Genomic DNA, 18,228 nt, shown 5'->3' on the forward strand with positions numbered 1-18,228 from the left:
TCGTGTTGTTTCACTTTCTTGTCTTTGTTATTGTTTTTGTTTTTTTTTGTTTTTGTTTTTGTTTTTTTTTTGTTGTTGTTGTTGTTGTTGTTTTTTTTTTGTATTTCGCCCTCCTCACCCCTCCTCCCCTTTGTTTCGACTTTTGCGGTTTTTGATGTTTTCCTTACATGGTTGACTTGTCGCCAAAGATATTATTACCATTACTTTGTCCTACCGCCTCTCCTCACGCGCGGTCACATTTGTCGACCTCCCCAATTTAATCCTCAAACATCATAAAAAGCGAGCCACCCCGCTTGCGGGACTCCATCACAGACCGCATAATGCTCTGCCGCTCCACGGAATCAATGCCGTAAAGCTGGGTGGAGAGCTTCTCAACAAGCTCGAGGTTCTTAATGCCCTTGGTGGCGGCTCCAAGCTGAAACTGCACGTCCGCCTGAATGAGGAAGACAGGAAAAAGGAGCAGCGCGTTCTCCTCGTCGAAGCTCTTCCCCAGCAGGACGCGATCGTTGTAGTTGCAGTGCTTCTGAGCGACAAACTTCAAGGAACGCTTTTGCAGCTGCTTCTTCTGCTTTTCATCCACCATGCCACACTGAATCTCAAGGTGGTAGTTTGTGCTAGGCACAACGCGACGAATATCATCATCAATCCAGCTAATATACCGTAGCGTAGATGCTTGTTGTGGCGCAGGTACCTCACGGCAAAGTGAGCGTCGTTCATGCATCTTTTGCAGGCTCACCTTGATGGGACACTCCTCTCCCCTTTTCATCACAAGGTCTAGAATGCCGTTGTTCTTATTCTGAATTTGCTTATTATCAGAGTTATCAAAAAAAGTATTGACGCGGGGCTTGCCTTTCGAGTTGGTGTAGTTCTCACTTGTAATGGACGTCGTGGTGGATTCGGCATCCATGTCTTCCATAGCCGCCTCAATAAAGTTCAACACAACAGTGTTTGTCAGGCTCTTTGCACGGCGCAGGGCAACGTTGTACAACTCCTGGTGGACCTTTGAGCACGCCAACACGGCGGCGTCAAGGTCCTTCTTGCGTTTCTTCTCGCCCTTCCCCTCCTTAAACCGTTCGGAGGAGGCGTAGACGCTGTTTGCCATGGCTGAGGCCCAGTGTAGACGCAGGTACTGCTCAAGACAGTCAAGTATAGATTCCCGCTCGAGGTCGTTCCCTATCAACGCGTTTAGGCGTAAGCGAATGTTTTCTCCACCCCCATTAGCAGCACCTCCAACCCCGGCACCCATCTCCAGCGGATTGTTTGTGGTGTTATCTTCACTGCTCACCTCCACTTCAGTCTCGCGGGCGTAGCGAAGAAACTGCACAAAGACGCGGGTATGGGAGATAATAACGTCCAGGTGCGCTGCTGCCTCCTCATAGCGGGAGGCCATCAAATAAGAGTCCACAATATCGGAACGCAGCTGAATGTACTCCAAGATGGCCTCAAGCCGGCTGTCGAGAGGAATTTCAATTCCTCTAGGCTCGCTCGCGCCCGCCTCCTCCATCTCCACGTCAAGCTCATTGTCATCATCTGCCTTCTTTACCACCTCTGGATAAGCGCCCTCCTCCGTCACCTCGTCCTGGGGTAGCTCCTTCCGCTGCTTGGTGTCCGACTTATTCTGCCCCAACGTGTGTTTTCGCCGTCGTTCCCAATCAATAAGCCCACCCAGGCTGGTCCAAAAATAATGTCCCTCGTGCTTTTCAATAGCCTGATCGTAGTAAATCTCGGCGTACGTGTAGCGTCCCTCCAGAAGGGACTTGTAGCCCTCTTGGTACAGCCGTGAATGGCAGGAGTTGATCGCAGATGCGCCAGTTCCCATTTATTGTAGCCTACTTGTACGTTTGTGTTTTTCGTCTTCTGTCGCTACGCTTTCACTTGCCTTTTCTATCACTGTTGGGTGCCTGCCTCTGTCTGAGTGTCCAAATTGTCACGCACCTCTCTACTGGCTGCTAACTTCCTTGAAAGTATACTTTTCTGTGCTTGGGTGATGGCAGCGATGTATCCGTCGTGTGGGGTTCAGACACGCTGCTTTTGTTTCCTTCTGGTCCCTTTCCCGTCTCGCTTTCCTCGCACTCTGTCACCTCTTCGTGGTCAAAGCTCTGCAAATGACAAACCAAAAAAAGTAAAACAATTTGAAAAAAAAAAAAACGAAAGGAAGAAAGCATAAGCACAAACCCACGCAGATACAACTAAATAAAGAGAAAAAGTGTGTACGGGTGCGTGTATGCAAGCGAAAGAAAAAAAAGAAAAAGAAAGTGGAACACAAACAAATACCGGCTAAGCAAAGACCTGAACGAGAAGCTCATAACAAGCCTTGCAGTCCGTGCACGAGGCATACGCCCCTCCTCTCGTGTAGCCCCGCTAGTTTTCCAGTCACCCTCCTGCAAATGTTTTTGTTTTTGCTGTTGTCGTCTGTCTCGCGCCTTCCGTCTCTCAAAGTAGCATGAACTGCAGTGGAACGGGATGTCGCTAGCCTCCATCCCGCTCCTCCATTACCGAAAACGCACCACCAGGCGCACACTCTGTGCTGCAATACGCATCACCGACTTCAGCTTCTCAGCGGGGCACCCGTTCAGCGTCAGCAGACGATTATGGCGATGTGCGAGCAGACGCTGCAGACACGCGGCGTGCTGCGTGTCAAGAGGAGTGAGCATGCTTGCAGCTGTGCTCCATACAGAATTGTAGCGCATCCGCACCGTCGCAGTCGTCAGGGAGGCTGCAGACGTTTCCGAAGCACTAGGTCGAAGGGGAGTAGTCGTGACACCGTCGTGGAGCCTCATGTCGGCTGAAGCCACCTCCAAAAGGAACGGCCACGGAACGTGTATTGATGGGCGCAGCAGCTGCACCTTCACGTCCGTCTCACCGCATGGTGGTGCGTTAATCGCATTGAATGTCACCCCCAATTTCTCCCCACAGCAACGAAAGTGCCACGTTAAGTCGGTCTGCTGTTCAAGTGCCTGTGTCGACAACTCTTCGCGTGCACGCTCCCACCTCTGGTTCGTCGTTTGGGCGAAAGGAGCCCTTGTCCCGGTGGCGGAAGAGGGCCTCAATGACGTGTGTGGAGGCGTAGAGCCGTGGCGGCCTGCTGGCTCCCCCGTTTTTAACGGAACCGATGACATCACCGCACGCATCACCGGGTCGTTTTCAACTAAGTCCTCTGACACTCCGGCTGTCGCAGGCAACCCCGAGACGGGGGTAGAGGGAGTCGTCGGTGGCACACCTCCACCAAAGTCTGCCGGCTTCACCGTTGCCGCGGTGGTTGCCGCTGCCTGGGAGAGTGCAGCAAACACAGACTTGAGGCTGTAGTACGGTGTATCCACGTGGTGTGAATCGCTGGACCGCCTTTGCTCGGGTGGGGGCACCAGAAGACGGAAGTGTGTGACGAAGCGCCTGCGATGCGGCCGCGTCTCCAGCGCCCGAGACCCAGCAGCCGTGGCCAATGCACACAACTCCTGCGCCAGCGAGGCGGGAGAAGCGGACGGCAAGAACACCGCAGCGGTGTCATCGGGAGGTTGTTGCCTGCCTGCTGCCGCACAGCGTCGGAGGAGAATCTCAAACTGCAGAAGAACCACCAACGCCATGCGGACACGCGTCATCTCCAAAAGCAGCAACGTCAACTGCCGCGCAAACTCGTTAGGCGACGCCAAACCGCCCTCCACGCTCGCCCTCGCCTTGGCTCCTTCCTGCACCACAAGTTTCACCTTAGACATCTCCTTGCTTAGCAACGCCGCGAGACGCGCCGACGTCGTCGTGTACACAAAATGGTGCTCACTCAAAAGTGACAACTGACGCTGGCACTGCAAGGACGCCGCCGCCACCGCAGAATCCGTGGGAAAGGATGATAAGAGGCAATCAAGAAACGCACGTGCCGCCGCCAAAGCATCCTCTGAGATGCTAAACAGCCTCCGCACCGCCGCCTCCTCCACACCAACGTCAGACAACGGGCTGGATGCATTCGAGCACAGCGTCACAACGTTACGCAGGATGCCTTTGTGTTCCTTGTCCACGACCTTCCACAGAAGGGAGCGTAAACCCTTTTGTGCGGCAGCGTCTTGCATGACCTCTAGTAAGTGCTCTGATGCCACGCGTGCCGACCACGGAAAATTAATCTGTGATGAGGATGCCACCATGTCACGCACTGCCCCACACTTACTCATGATCGTACCCTCAGCTGCTGTCACGGCATTGGCCATGGCAGCAGAAGAATATGCAGGAAAATCAAAAGGGGCAATGTCACTATACGAGTTAAGACAACTGTATCGAAGTGCATGTCGCACACAAGCAGTGAGAACGGTGTGCAGTACAAAGCATGCCTGCGTGGGGCCATTTAAGGTGCCTGTACGTTCCGCCTGCTGCTCCACAAACGATGCCACGCCGGAAGCCACGCGCTGCGGCGTTGCTCGCTGCGACTGAATGAGGGAATCAGCACCCCTGGGGTCTCTACGATCCTTTACCTTGGTGTTCTGTGATCCGTCCCTACTCAATGAAATCGATTGATGCCTGCCTCTAGAAAGCAGTTGGTGACCTACCGCGGCAAGTATCTCCTCCACCGGCGGCGCAAATTCCTTTGAGCGTGGCGTTGCCCCACACGGCCCGTCAAGTGGTCCGCCTGAAACTGCCCCTGTGCTCACCGTTGGCCCCGGTGCATATTTGCTCAGCATTCCACGTCGTTTAAGGTGGGCATCAACCCACGCCAAAGTCAGGGGTGACTCCGACATACCGGCACTAAATGTACAGGAAAAAGGCAGACATAGAGAATGCAGGGACCACAGCACGCATGGAGTAAAGAGAAACAAAAAAAGAAAAAAGAAAACAAGGATAAAGGAAAAATAAAATAAAAAATAAATGCGCACCTACACACGTGCACATTACATGCATACAGATGTCTTTGCGAAGCATCTGCTTCAAAGGAACAAGGGAGAAAATGCATTACTACCGGCTGCTGTGACGAACATCAAAAAGCAAAAAGAAAAAGGTGAGTAAAAAGAGGTAAAACACAAAAAGACAGCAATGAGCCTATGATAAATGGCTTTCATACTTTAGTATGTATATGTGTTTGTGTGTATGTGGGGAGGGTCATTGCCTTTCTCTATGATGAATGCCAACAAATCCATAGACCACTTTACTGTCTTCATGTTGTGTCCTTTTCCATTCATCCTCGCAGGAAAAGAGAGAGAGAGAGGGGTGGAGGAGATCGGGTGGGAGCTTCACGTAACTTTAATTTGGCCGCAGCATCACCACCTTCTATGAAATTTAATCTGCATGTGCAGCGCATGCTTCATGATATCCATTATTTCAGGCAGCCGTGTGGCTGGGGTACCGTTGACGCTCATGATGACCCAATCCCCTGCGCGAGACGTGAACAGCCTGTGAAAGGGATGCTGCCGACATCGCTGGTCCATGATATGCGGCAGTCCAACCACCCTAACTCTTCGATTCGACTCGGTTCCCACCGTCTCCATTGAAAGACCCCACTTCATCGCGGCGGACTGACGACTGAGCACCATCTCATCGGGTGTGAGCAGATTTAGTGTCACGTTGTTTGGTAACTCGAGTGGGCCAACGGTGGCAGCTGCACTACCAGGCAGCTCGGCGGGTAGCTGTCGCCATTGTTCTTCCTCGTACAAGGACGACGGCGGCTGCGGAGGCTGTCTCGCAGCGTCAACCTCAGCCGCTGGTGTGAGCTCACCCGGCCCATCTGCATCCAAGGAGGGGGTAAAGCCCTCAGACAACACCGCAGCGACGGGGGTGTTGTTGAGCGCAGGCCCCCCTTTGTGACGACACCCAGTAGGAGAGGCAGCCGCGTCAACCACCACCTCCTCTTCTTTCGTCACATGTGGCGCAGGCGCCGCAGTTTTTGTTTTTAGCTCCCTCGAATGGATGGGCACAAGCGGCTTCTCCGACAGGGCGGAGCGATCCACGTCGCGCAACACAGCTTCCAGCACTGGCTTTTGCACGGCCCCCTTGTAGTCCCCCGCTGTCTCCAGCGCCTCACTTCTTGAAGGATGTGACGGGACAGGAGGCGCACGGTCCTGCGCAGGCAACGCCAGAATTGCTTTTGACACTACTTTTTCAGGTGGGCAGGAAGGATTTGCTTTTTTAGGGGGTGATTTCACTTTTTGTTCCTGCATAGCAGGCTTTCGCCCCCGTTGCCCGTCTCCTTCCTTGGTCGAAGAGATGCTCTTCGTGGGGGGCGCAACCGCCTCTTTAGAGGCTGTGAGCGGCTGTTTCCTAGCGTGCTTGAGAACGGCGTCATCTTCAGACGTTGGTGGCCCACCACCCTGTGGCTTTTGCCTCGTACTGCTGTTTACCCGTGAGGCTGCTGGTAGTGTTACCTCCTCCTGCTGCACCTCGCCCAACGCTGACAATGACGGTGCTGGGATAGTCTGCAGATCGAGCACAATCGTGTTGATCGTCGAACTCAGCGCCTCCACTTGGGCTGCACTCGTCACCTCCACGCCGTTTATCGCAGCGATGCGTACCCGTCTGGGGTAACGCGCAAAAAACGCTAAGGCCGCTGGTGAGAAAATACAACCAGGGATACTCACAACAAGAAGGTCACGGGTGATAGCCACATCCCATGAGACGTTGTAGTTGTCACGGTGGAGCACCAGCGTCGCAACGGGCAGCTCCTCTGGCCCCCGCTCCTGCTGCTGCTGCTGCTGCTGCTGCTGCGGAAGTGAGGGGTGTTCTGCCCCCGTGGCGTGAAACGCTAACAGCTCCACGGAGGGCGTACTGTCAGAAACAAGCTGTACCTTCGCAAACAAGCGTTTTTGCTTCGGGGTCAGTGCATCCACCTTCGCTGTCGCCTGGATCCCGTCCATTTCATTAAAATTCACCTGCTTTGAATTACACGAAAGGAGTGAAAGCCCGCCCTTACTTGTGCGCATGCACTGATGCAGCTTCTCTCCTGCAGTGCTTGCCGCCCGCACCACCGCACTCACCCCCGTCAACTTCCCGTTGTGGTTAAATTGTAAGCCCCATGGCGAGTCTTTATCGGGGCGAAGCAACATGAACTGCAGCTTTTTTCGCTCGAACGATTGAACTCGTGCACCTGGCTTTGCCCGTGCGGTGAACTCCGTCTCCAGCACCCACTCCCCCACCTGGTAGTACAGCTCGTACAACACCGGCAATAGCGCCACTGGGACGTGTGAGGAACCCATGACCCGGGCGCACGGAAATGTGGCAAGCAGACAACGATAAAACGCCTCAAAGTCATCTAGGAGCATTGTTGTGGCCCGCAACGCCTGCAGCTCCTTGGGTGTGTGGGGAAACGCCTCCCAATTGATCCCACCCACCACCTCCTCCTTGAGCCGTTCCCGCAACCGCGCAACCGCAATCTCAAGGCGCAACTGCACCCCCGGGCATGTGAGTACATGTAACCCCTCCATGATCCTCGTCCCAGAAACGGATCGATGCGTGACAGCCACACTCCAATCGCCACAAGGGTCACTGCCTACAGAAGCAACGGCGTCAAGAGTATGAGTAGCATCTGCGACCACAGTCACTGGAGCACAGGTGGAGAAGGGCAATTGCGTGGCTGCTACTGATATCAACCCCGACTCAGGAGGATGCGACTCGGGCAAGGGAGAAAGAGCCAGGCGCACATCCTTGGCCAGCGCCAATAATGCTCCGCGCGGCGTGATATCATTCTCTATAGGCATATCTTCATGGGCTGTCAGACTATCCACCACCTCCGTCACTCGGCGTGCAAGGCGTAGCGAGTACGGACCCTGCTCTGACTGTAACTGACGGTGAAGGGGTGAGCGGCGAAGCGCGCAGAGATAATTATTAAGATCTGTCCATCGCCGAAGCCTTTCCCAGGCGGCAAGGGCATCCTCAAGAAACTCCTGCGGGACCCTCTGTGACATTCCCCCTCCTCGCACAAAAAAAAAAATCCTTATGCTTGCCTCTGTGTATATATACAGAGCTAAGTATATCTGCAAGCAGATAAAAATGTTGTGCAACCTCACGTCCCCCCAGAGCGTATGTACAGACTGAATGTGCAATGTTAGATCGAGGCAGGAATAGAAAGAGAGAACTAATGTTTTTGTTTTTTGTTTTTAAGGTACAATTCAAAATAAATTTATTTTAAATCTCCGTTGTGGTATGTATTTGTGGGTAATGTAATGTGTGATCCTCGTCACCCCCCTACGTGTTGTCGGGACCCCACCCAAGCACACCAGACACACACAAAAACAGAAGAGAAGAGAAAAATAATAATAATAATAATAATAATACAGGCAGGTGATGGGGTACAAATTTAAAATGGACAGAAACAACTGCAAGCACCGTAAACCAACGCACACACACACACAAACAAACAAACAATAATACATGCATATATACAGGCATCTGGACAAGACCGCGTCACCCACCCACCCCCACACACACACACATTCCCACAAGAAGGGAGACAACAACAGTTGGGGACCACTGTTTGATTCCACGCGCCCACACCCATTTACACTCTCTCGCAGACTTCTCTGTGACACGCTCCAGCCTGGCGCTACGTGCGCTCGCCTCCTCAGCAGTACCGCCAGTGTAAACGGCAGGTCCTGTCAGTGTCACAGAAATTCCAGCGGACGAGTTCATGGGGCCCCAACAGACACCGCCGGGCACTGAATCTCCTACCCCCACCTCCTTACAGACAGTCGCAGTGCCGTGGGTCGTCGCGCACGCCTCCTTTTCCGCGCCGTACATCACGCCCATCGCCTTCTCCGCGCCCTCGGCGTCGCCCGGCCTCACATCATGGTCCCATTCTCTTGTGAGAAGCGAGAAACCCAACGGTCTCATTCACCTCCTCCGCCTCCCCCTACACCACGTCACGGCCCCTCTATGGGTCATGTTGGAACACGGTCCCCGCCGTCACGCCAGCAGCAGTTCGCCGGCGCACAGAAGAGGAACTTGAGACCAAAGAAGTACATGAATCAGTAGATAACGACGAAAATAATGCTCTGCAATAAGATCTGTATGTTGTTCATGCCAGCAGAGGTCAACCCAAGAAATATGAGTGGGGCAGCAACACCAGACAATCCAGTTCCAGACAACCACGAGGTGATCTGCCACGATGGCATGCGCTCCATGTGGCCCAGGAACACACTGCTGCCGTAGTTGCATGACACTCCACTGAAGATCACGCCAATCAGCATCGTAATGAAGGCGGCAACGTTGTTGTGCCCACGGATGTCCCAAGCGAAAGTCACCAGTAGAATGGCCATAATCACCATCAGGGAGGTCGCTGTCACGCGGATGTTGTACGATAGCAGCTGCAGCACGAAGGCATTGATAATGCCCGCGATGATCCCGAAGAACACATTCGCCTACGTGACTAGTACCACGTACATCATGTCGTAGCCTACTACAATGCCGTTGGAGCCAGTAAGCACCAGTGTGTAGTGGAAACTGTTAATCATGCCCAGCCACCACAAACCGAAGGCGTTACAGACGTGGTGCCTTACATGGACTCTCTCCTCCTGTTTCTTCACAAAAATAGTATCATTGTTGCGTTTGTTCCGTCTTCTATGTGAAACCATATATTGATCGGTCGGGAAGAAGAGTGAAATGAGGTGAGGTGCGGAATCAATATGGAAGCGGAAGCGGAGCCGCCGCCCGCCCCGCACACCTCCCCGCGCAAAAATCATGTAAAAATATAAAATAAAAAGCCTCTCCAAATTACCACTGTTTTTGTTGTTGTTGTCGTTTTGTTTTTTTTTTTACCCCCCAAGAACAAACAAAAAAAGGGGAGCGACCTTTGCTTGCACTTACACAATTTCCAACCTAAGATAAGAATCACCCAGCACTCTCGTACATCAATCAAAGTGAACCCCCTGTTGCACCCATTAACTTACAGCAAATGGTCTCTCGCTGAAAACTCACAAAATAGCAGTCGTTGGGGAGGGAAGAGATATGGCATAAAGGTACGGGGAACAAAACTGAGTCGATGAGCAATTCAACCACTCAGCCGTTTCGCCTCATCTGTTCGCACACACCCTCCAACAAGTTTCAATACAAAAAAAAAATCCTCCTCCCTCCGCTCTACTCCTCCTCCTTTAGAAAAATTTACCTTTTGTAGATGCCTACACTCCACTCATCGCCACATCCTGACCCCCTTCTTGTTGCGCTGCAACGGAAAGAAACAGGGGAGTCTCAGTAAATGAAAGATTTCAAACAAAAAAACAAAAACAAAAACAAAAACAAAAACAAAACAAAACAAAAAAGAGGGGAAAATCATTTTGAGCGTGGGCCTTGTGAGCCCTTGTAGGCGCAGAGAATCCGTGCCGCCTTGCTGCCTCCATCTGCTGCTGCTCTCTCCAGAAGCATCAAAGCCGCGCCAGCCGCGGAATTTCATCCAAATCAACATTACCGCCTGCCAACACAATGCCAATGTGGCTGTACTGCAACAAGCTCACCGTACGCGTCAACACGGCAGCCACGGCTGTTGCGGCATTATCGTCAATTACCAGCTTGCAGCGTTCATAGACAAAGCGAAAGGCGTCCCGCTTTTGCATCGCCGTCACTTTGATCACACCACTCACGTGTTTATTGACGCATTTGGCAACCGTAGCGTTTAACGGCGTGTGGAGCTGGCGCGCCATGTCAACAGTATAAACGTCTTCATTTGCGTCCTTGCCCGTGTCGCCACTTTTCCTCCCCTTGTTGACGGCAACAACCGGGCCGTTATCGAAGTCACAAGTGGAATATCCTGCATCACACTCTGCTGCAAAGACGGCAATGTTCGGTTTCATGCCCTTCACAGCGAGGGCGACACCCGCCAAGAGTGCTCCGTCATTCGCCGGCACTACTACAGCATCGAGGCGGCCATCGGTTTGCAGCATCAACTCCACCCCCAGCGTTCCGTAGCCCGCGAGAAGCCAGTCATCTTGTGGATGAACAAAGACACAGGCGTTTACCCCGTTCGCTTTGCTGGTTTTGTTGTTTTCACTTACAAGCCTTTGCGTGAGTTTCATCTGCTCATCTCGTGAGCAGCCACAGCGGTAGACCTCCCCACCGTAGTGCGCAATGGACCGCACGACGACGTCATTGGTTTGTTCAGGGATCACAATGTGTCCCGTGGCAGAAAATGAGTTAGCGGCAAGAGCGACTGCAAGCCCGAGGTTGCCAGTGCTCTGTGTCACAAAATGATTGACGTCAAGATCCATTTGTTTAGTGCGAATCACAAAGTTCATTCCACCACGAAGATTGTAGCTTCCCGTACGCTGAAGATTCTCGCACTTCAGCACAATCTCCTCGTGCCCGGACCTTTTCTGCATTGCGTTGCTCGTAAGAACAGGGGTCTCATGGACGTAGGGCCGTGTCGCCTTGTAGGCAATCATCACATCATGAAATGTGGGCATCCGGATATACGCTCCTATGAATGAACGCACAAGCGGATGTGTGTGTGTGTGTGTGTGTGTGTGTGTGTGTACTTTGCACGCACCGCTAGTTCTTCAACGCTTGCTCGCGTGTTGTTGCTACCTTTACTGTTTATCTCTACTCAAGCTTCTCTTCTCATTCGTTTCATGGGCGCCCAAACCAAACAAAAGAAAAAAAAAGAAGTTGGCATCGCCAAGGCCCGGAGAGAGCGATGCAGAGATGGTGGGAATAAAAAGGGACGCATAAAAACTACCCCTAACGTGTAAGGTCGGGGAGTTACAGCGGCAATGAGAGAGAGAAAAAAGAAAAAAAAACGAAAAGAAACAACAGAGAGAAACGACGGGATGCAGTCTTTCAACTTCAGTGACGCATTAGTAGCAACCTCTGCTCGTGTCCACGCCCCGTTTGTGAAAGAGACGCGCTCCTGTGGTGCGGGTGGGGGTACACTGCGAGGTGGGGACCTCAGCTTATCTGTAGTGCTGGTACGTCTGCGCGGCCTGCCGAAGCACCAACTCACGCCGCATCTTCTCAATGGCCTCCACAAGACCTTTCTTTGCTGTTTTTAGCGCCGCCAGATCTATCTCCGCGCCCGCGAGCTTCCGCCGGCCACGAGGCAGCTTTACAACGACGGGGGACTCAATGCCATAAAAGGCAGGCGGCGGCGGTTGTTCGTGTTCCTGCCTTTGAGTATCCGCACAGGGTGGGGACACCAACGCATCGATGCTAGGGTGTTGTGCGCCAGCCGGAGACAACACGGTCTCCCCAACACTCTCAAGGTACGACTCCGCCAGCACAGCATCGTCAGGCTCCTCCTGCAGAATGTACTCCCAGCACGACACACCATTGTCAGTGAACGCCGCGGCAACGCCAAATGGAGCGCCACCGCTAGCAAGAAGTCTCTGTTGTTGCTGTGGCAGTTGTGCCATCGCCCGGGCCGTCTTGACAGTTGCGATGCGGCGACGCAGCATACGTGGCAAAGCCTCCGCCACCTCCAGTATAGGCGCAGGCGGATCCGGCACAACAATCTCATCGTATTGCTCCGTCACAACTGGTGTCTGCACGATTGTGTACCCGACATGCTCCTCCGGCTCATAGGGCCTGCCAAGTGGCGGAATGCAGTGAGCACGACGAGGACGGTGCGAGAACCGCAGCAGGTGAGAAAGCGTCACAACACCAGGAGACATTTCCAGCGTTGCAAGCGTTGGCTGTCCGGGGGATCGGACCTCGCTCGGCCGCACGTTATCTTTACGAAACTTGCTGTTAGTGTCACTGCTTGAGTCCTCCTTTTCCACCTTTACCTCTGTCTTGACCACGCCCCGTCTGCTGCTACCAGAAACCGCGGCCACCGTGGACGTTGGTGACATGACAGCCGTCCCACCATGGTAGCGATGCTGGCTGAGCACTTGCACGACAGGCGACAAGATGGGCCCTCGTGTGAGACCCGACAGTGGCACCATCGGCTGCGACGCCAGAAAATTAGACGCCACCTTAATCTCCGACTCACAGTTTGCCGCTGAAGCAAATGAGGAGGAGGACAGCATCACCCGAATGGGCCGTGGGTAGTGCCGCAGCTGCACCTGCATCTTGACAACAAATTCACCCCAACCCACCTCCGTCAATTCAAATGGTGCCGTCCGCACAACACGCTCACTCGGTGCAAAGGAAGGGTCAAGGATAAACCGCACCGACTCAATGCATTGTGCCAGGTACTCCGTCTCGTTAAAAAGGCCACGGATGTACACAGTCCATTGGTGGCTCCTGTCACGGCTTTCAATGTTTATGAGGCGTACAACACCGCCTACAATAATGGGTAGCACCGCCTCCTGTTGGCGGTCATCGCAACTGCTCACGTCGTCGTTGCTTCCGTCACTGTCCGCTTTATCCTGCCACATCGCAATGCTGCTGCTGCAGGACTTGTACATGTCCTGCTTCTCTTCCTCATCACCTTCCTCTTCGTCCTCATCCTCGTCTTCCTCTTCGTAGTTGCTACTGTTGTTGGTGTTGTTCTTGCTACTATTGCTCTGTGCTGCACGAGGACGCCAGTACGGTTGACGGTGGCTTCGAAAGACATCCTCCCCGCTTTCATCGTTACTGTCACCACTGCTGGTACTGTCGCTGCCATTGTTGTTGTTGTTGTTCTCCTTGCCGTCGTTACCGCCCTCGGTCGCGCTGCTTTCCCCCTTCCCTGGGCTGTTTGGCCTCCGACGCTTCAACGAGCCTGCACTTCTGCTGGCGGCTGCCTTTCCGCCAGTGCCGCTGCGTGCGGGCAATGTCACATACAACGTAGTCGGCGCCACTTCTGTGGCTGCCGCAAGCGACAAACGCTGTCCACCGAAGGAGCACGTATAGCCCTCTACCCAGCTCGCCGCGTGCCTTAACGGCGGGGGCGGAGGCGGAGGCGGCAGCGTGGCGAGAAGAAGTTCGCGTAACGTGCGAGTGACGCGGCAATCCGCTGAGGCCTCGTACACATTGCCGTCAAAGTGGATGGTAAAGACCCGTGTGAATACCGTCATTGACCCCGCACAGGGCTCACTCACCGTATCGTATTCCACGCACACACGCGTGCACACACACACACACACACACCTCACCCTATTTTTATTGTTTTCCCTTTGGCGGCACGATCGTCACCCCCCGCAAAGCACGGCGACGACTAGTTTGGTGCGGGTGTCCTGCGGCGAGTGGGTGTGCCTGTGTGCGCGGCAGATAAGAAAAAGCCTGGAAAGAGAGAAGTCCATAAAAGTCAAAAAAAAAAAAAGATGAGGGCTACGGAACAAAAGAGCAAAAACAACAACAAGAGCCCGTCCGTGACGTGTCAGTGCACTCCAAAAGCACCGTCTTGCCTCTCACGTACATTGCTACGTCCTCCTCCCCACTGCCACCACCACCTCTCATTCTCACAGAGACCTCTTCGTTTCCGTACAGCTTGTCCCTTTTCTCCTCCGACTGTACTTGAGTAAAATGTACTGTTGTTGTGCTATTATTATTCTTTTATTGCTTCCTATCCCCTACAGGCGCATGCATACATGCGGAAGCATTCTGGCTTCCGTTCCTACTTCCTTTGCGGGGTGCCGCCGCTTCGCAAGCGGAAAAAGCAGGAGAAAAAAACACAAATATGCATCCATGAGAGATAAAAAATACACACACAAAAAAAAAAATGACGCTTGGAGTCATTATAAATTCCAATCTCGTCCTCACTCTCATCCATGTTTTTCTCGTCGCTACGATGCAGCCTGAGAGCCCCAGCAGTGCAGAGACCCAGCGCAGGTCATGCACCACACCCAGCCTGCCCATGTTTCCTAAATGCACCCCAAACACCACGAGGTGTGGTTCTTGTTGAACTCCCCATCCTTCGGTTACACCTCACTTCTTATTCTTCTTCGTAAAAACTGACATAAAAAAAAAAAACACTACACACGCGGGTGCTGAAAAAACCAGCAGTACGTTTTGCCCATCCCACCGCCACGTCACCAGCATCTACAGAAAGATATATATATATATATATATTTGTTCCGGTTTGTTTGCCCCGTTACATCCCACGCCACGCATTCATAGAGCACACATGCATGGACACTTTCTACAACTCTATATCCACCTCGTTTTTTTTTGTTTTCATCATGTCTTCTCTAATTTCAGTTTCATGTCCATTCACGATTCCTCGCCTTCTGTCGGTCCGTGCATCCTTCGCTCCTTCGCCGTCGGGTGCCATATCCTCCGCTTCACGCACATACACAAGACAACAAGGGAATACATGCAAACAGCGTGCACACAACACTCCCTCATCTAAAACAAGGTAGTGTCATCGTTATGTGTTAATCGCCTTTGTCTTCATACATGCATGCGCCCCTGTTGCCGTTTCTGACTTTGTTGTTATGCAGGACTGTTGATCCCTTCTGTGTTGCTGTCGCGTAATGTTGTGTTGTGTTGCGTGTGTGTAGGAGAGAGCGGGAAGGGCGTTTTCTAAACAGAGCTACGATTCGTCAAGCATCACCGCAACATCTGTAAAGCCAGCCTCCCGAGCGCAGTCGGTGGCGGTAAAGCCGTGCACGTTGCGCAGCCCCATCAACAACCCGGTCGCCGGGTGCCCAAAGCGCAGCCACTGAACAACATCCGCCCGACCGCCCTGCGCCGCGCTGTGCAAAATGGTGTTGCCGTTGTGAGATCGCAGGGCCCGTAGCTCTATCATTGGCACCGACGGTGATGCCTGCAGGAGTGCCTTTAGGATATCCGTGTGACCGTACCACGCGGCAATATGTAAGATGGTGCGACCTGAATAGTCCCGCACATTTTCAAAGCCACGCGACAGTAGCGGATCATCATCCCGAAGCTTTTGAAACAAGGCAGTGTTCCCCTCCGCAGCAGCCGCGAGAAGCTCTTCAGGCCATTGGTACAACCCGGGGGAGGTGTGAGCAATGCCAGGCGTCGCCGCCTGGGTTTGCGCACGTCCGCGGGAGGAGGAACGAGGGCCATTTAAAGATACAGAGCGACGGGTCTCCCGCACAGGAATTACCGCCGTGTGATGAACTCCACGATTAGCCAGGGGTGCTGCCTTCACTGCTGCCCTTTTCGCAGCTGGAGTATTGGTAGTCGTCGCCGTAGTTGCTGCCGCCGCCGCAGTACTCCCTGTACACTCCTCCCTCGCATACGTCATGACAGTCACTTTTTTTTTGGGTTTGTCATTATTCCTTTCCGCAGCAGTCGTGTTAGTAGGAGCAGCTGCGGGCGCAACTCCCGCTCCTGCAACGTAGTTCAACGGTGACGTTAATGGTGCCGGTGCCGGTGGCGGTGGTGTTACTCCAGCTGTTACCGCGAGAGGTAAAGAATTCAAAAGCTCTTGCTGCTGAATCTGCGCAGAAGGCTGCTGTTGGGGTCGGGGGCAACTAGTAGTGGTGGTAGAGGACGAGGCAAAAGTTGAATTGGGTGTTAGACTGCCATTCACTGAAGGGGACGTTGCAACTGGCGTGAATCGGACGGCTAGCTGTGACGGAGGAGGTGGCACCTGCAGGGAAGTATCTCCCCCCTCCACGACGCCGCTTGCAGTCCCCACCTGCTGTGCATTTCCAGGATCATCTAGCGACGAGGCTGTGTGCACAACTGGCTGCATAACATGCAGTGACGGCCCAGAGGAAATATGCGGAGTAGTAGCAGCGATTGGGTATTGAGCGCTGGAAAAAGCGGGCGCCTTTGGCAACTCCATACTTCTTGCGACTGAAAAGGACGGGGTGGTGGGCAACTGCTGCAGTGGTACCATATTCGACGGCGGTAGTGAGGCAATCACAACGGGGTTATGCGGCGTCACAAGTTCACTGGAATTATGCGATGGAGGTTGGGTCGCAACCACCCCAAGTATCTCATTCACCGGATTAACGACGCCTGGCTGCTGCAGCGGTGGCGGTAGCGGTTGTGTTGCGGCGGGCATCGAAGGAGGCTGCGGCGGTTGGGTGGGTACAGGTTGCACGGGGCGTTGTGGCTGTGACACCTGTGGAACTTCAAGAGGCCCATTGGAGGAAGTTGGAAACACGGGTTGCGTCGAAAGCACGGGCGCGGACGTGAATTCCTCTTTTCCTACTGCAGCGTACGCCGAGGTGAGCTTCCCAGCTCCATTATCTTCGCGCAAAAACGCTGGAAGGTCATCATTGGCCACATGCTGTTGAGTCTGCGCCGCCAACTCGCCTGGCGTCATGATGGCAACCTCGTAAGATATGTCCAGTGAGCCGCATCCATCACGAGCCTTTTGCGAGAGCGCCACATTACCGCCATGCCCGAGCGGCAGCGTGCGGCGTGTCATGGGCAACGCTGAGAAGAGCGTCAGCGTGGCGCTGCCGAGCAGCTCCTCCGTCTCTCCGTACATTGCCTTGTTGAGAACCCGCAGCGTCAGAATGGTCGGCAAGGGGCAAGCGGTGAAGGTGAGGATGGAGTCAAAGGACGGGTTCGTTGTGCCGCGGACAACAGCAGTTGCCTGTGACTGCTTGCCAATCGTGGCCGTCACGTAGGGATTCGAGCTGCCATCATTGTTGAGGGCGACGAGGGACTCCGCGCGATGCACCGTGAGGGTAATGCGCCCCTGCTGAATGCCACTCCCGAAGGACATGTGTATGTGTGTGGCGGATCAGGAAGGGAAGCTGCAGCGGGACCAACGTAGATCACCACCGCAACGCTGCTCTTGTTTTATATGTCTTGGTTTTCCTGCGTGGTGGCGAGGGTTGTCGCTACGGGGAATATATATCGGCCCCACGCTTAGCCTGTAGGTTTGTATGTACGCTCCTCCGCCTACTGGGAGGGGAGGGAAGGACAAGTAGAGAAATAGAGAAGGAGTGCGTGTGTGTATGTATGTGCAAATAGAAGAAAGAGGTGCCGCAAAATCGTTCAGACCCCAGTCGCCAGCAGGCACACGCACCGCTACAAATCTCTAGCAAGGAGAGGCTGCAAGCCAGCAAAAACAGGAGGAGAGAAAACAAAAGATAAGCAAAAAAAAAAAAATTGGTCGAACGCGAGACGAGATATCACACAAAGTAACCAACCACCAACAACCAACCACCAAAAGGGAAATCAAAAACAAACAAACAAACATAACAACAAAAATGGAGATGGAGAGACAGCAAAGAAAACAGCGGGAAACAGCATCAACAAAATACAACTGGAAAGAAGAAACAACAGCCAACACACACACACAACACATATATATATATATACACACACAGACATATATACATATATACATATATACATATATACATATATACATATATATATATATATATGTATATACGTGTTAATCAACCGTACCACACGTGTGCCGTATGCGTTTGTGTGTTGCTGCGTACCTGAAAGACATGTCGACAAATGTGTAAC

At 53.1% G+C, this 18,228-nt stretch overlaps 8 protein-coding genes across 8 annotated transcripts, besides 18 other annotated features; all 8 read right to left on the reverse strand.

Moving 5' to 3' along the window:
• Window positions 1-5: 5 nt before the first annotated feature.
• Window positions 6-106: a microsatellite.
• A 150-nt stretch (window positions 107-256) lies between these two features.
• On the reverse strand, window positions 257-1,819 carry TraAM80_06224 (sodium stibogluconate resistance protein; the record flags this gene model as incomplete). Its single annotated transcript, XM_029383076.1, has 1 exon — window positions 257-1,819. One exon carries the CDS (start codon window positions 1,817-1,819, stop codon window positions 257-259), a length of 1,563 nt encoding a protein of 520 aa, XP_029237112.1.
• A 673-nt stretch (window positions 1,820-2,492) lies between these two features.
• Window positions 2,493-4,718, reverse strand: TraAM80_06225 (uncharacterized protein; the record flags this gene model as incomplete). The annotated part of the gene is made up of 1 exon (XM_029383077.1): window positions 2,493-4,718. The coding sequence occupies one exon, from the start codon at window positions 4,716-4,718 to the stop codon at window positions 2,493-2,495; it is 2,226 nt and encodes a 741-aa protein (XP_029237113.1).
• Window positions 4,719-4,784: 66 nt separating this feature from the next.
• Window positions 4,785-4,846: a sequence feature (A-rich).
• A 110-nt stretch (window positions 4,847-4,956) lies between these two features.
• Window positions 4,957-5,005: a sequence feature (A-rich).
• Window positions 5,006-5,234: 229 nt separating this feature from the next.
• TraAM80_06226 (uncharacterized protein) lies at window positions 5,235-7,871 on the reverse strand (the record flags this gene model as incomplete). The annotated part of the gene is made up of 1 exon (XM_029383078.1): window positions 5,235-7,871. The coding sequence occupies one exon, from the start codon at window positions 7,869-7,871 to the stop codon at window positions 5,235-5,237; it is 2,637 nt and encodes an 878-aa protein (XP_029237114.1).
• Window positions 7,872-8,215: 344 nt separating this feature from the next.
• Window positions 8,216-8,240: a microsatellite.
• Window positions 8,241-8,304: 64 nt separating this feature from the next.
• Window positions 8,305-8,350: a microsatellite.
• Window positions 8,351-8,370: 20 nt separating this feature from the next.
• Window positions 8,371-8,796, reverse strand: TraAM80_06227 (uncharacterized protein; the record flags this gene model as incomplete). The annotated part of the gene is made up of 1 exon (XM_029383079.1): window positions 8,371-8,796. One exon carries the CDS (start codon window positions 8,794-8,796, stop codon window positions 8,371-8,373), a length of 426 nt encoding a protein of 141 aa, XP_029237115.1.
• A 134-nt stretch (window positions 8,797-8,930) lies between these two features.
• Window positions 8,931-9,230, reverse strand: TraAM80_06228 (battenin; the record flags this gene model as incomplete). Its single annotated transcript, XM_029383080.1, has 1 exon — window positions 8,931-9,230. One exon carries the CDS (start codon window positions 9,228-9,230, stop codon window positions 8,931-8,933), a length of 300 nt encoding a protein of 99 aa, XP_029237116.1.
• Window positions 9,231-9,682: 452 nt separating this feature from the next.
• Window positions 9,683-9,718: a microsatellite.
• A 304-nt stretch (window positions 9,719-10,022) lies between these two features.
• Window positions 10,023-10,052: a microsatellite.
• A 115-nt stretch (window positions 10,053-10,167) lies between these two features.
• Window positions 10,168-10,220: a microsatellite.
• A 102-nt stretch (window positions 10,221-10,322) lies between these two features.
• Window positions 10,323-11,357, reverse strand: TraAM80_06229 (threonine dehydratase; the record flags this gene model as incomplete). The annotated part of the gene is made up of 1 exon (XM_029383081.1): window positions 10,323-11,357. One exon carries the CDS (start codon window positions 11,355-11,357, stop codon window positions 10,323-10,325), a length of 1,035 nt encoding a protein of 344 aa, XP_029237117.1.
• A 37-nt stretch (window positions 11,358-11,394) lies between these two features.
• Window positions 11,395-11,427: a microsatellite.
• A 235-nt stretch (window positions 11,428-11,662) lies between these two features.
• Window positions 11,663-11,713: a sequence feature (A-rich).
• A 130-nt stretch (window positions 11,714-11,843) lies between these two features.
• TraAM80_06230 (putative protein AF-9) lies at window positions 11,844-13,889 on the reverse strand (the record flags this gene model as incomplete). Its single annotated transcript, XM_029383082.1, has 1 exon — window positions 11,844-13,889. The coding sequence occupies one exon, from the start codon at window positions 13,887-13,889 to the stop codon at window positions 11,844-11,846; it is 2,046 nt and encodes a 681-aa protein (XP_029237118.1).
• A 36-nt stretch (window positions 13,890-13,925) lies between these two features.
• Window positions 13,926-13,962: a microsatellite.
• A 901-nt stretch (window positions 13,963-14,863) lies between these two features.
• Window positions 14,864-14,883: a microsatellite.
• A 387-nt stretch (window positions 14,884-15,270) lies between these two features.
• Window positions 15,271-15,312: a microsatellite.
• Window positions 15,313-15,346: 34 nt separating this feature from the next.
• Window positions 15,347-17,467, reverse strand: TraAM80_06231 (uncharacterized protein; the record flags this gene model as incomplete). Its single annotated transcript, XM_029383083.1, has 1 exon — window positions 15,347-17,467. One exon carries the CDS (start codon window positions 17,465-17,467, stop codon window positions 15,347-15,349), a length of 2,121 nt encoding a protein of 706 aa, XP_029237119.1.
• Window positions 17,468-17,827: 360 nt separating this feature from the next.
• Window positions 17,828-17,856: a sequence feature (A-rich).
• Window positions 17,857-17,890: 34 nt separating this feature from the next.
• Window positions 17,891-17,955: a microsatellite.
• An 81-nt stretch (window positions 17,956-18,036) lies between these two features.
• Window positions 18,037-18,077: a microsatellite.
• Window positions 18,078-18,134: a microsatellite.
• Window positions 18,135-18,144: a microsatellite.
• Window positions 18,145-18,228: the final 84 nt, after the last annotated feature.

The sequence above is a fragment of the Trypanosoma rangeli genome (assembly GCF_003719475.1).
Source record: "Trypanosoma rangeli strain AM80 chromosome Unknown Tra_15.4_contig_00221, whole genome shotgun sequence".
NCBI lineage: Eukaryota > Euglenozoa > Kinetoplastea > Trypanosomatida > Trypanosomatidae > Trypanosoma > Trypanosoma rangeli.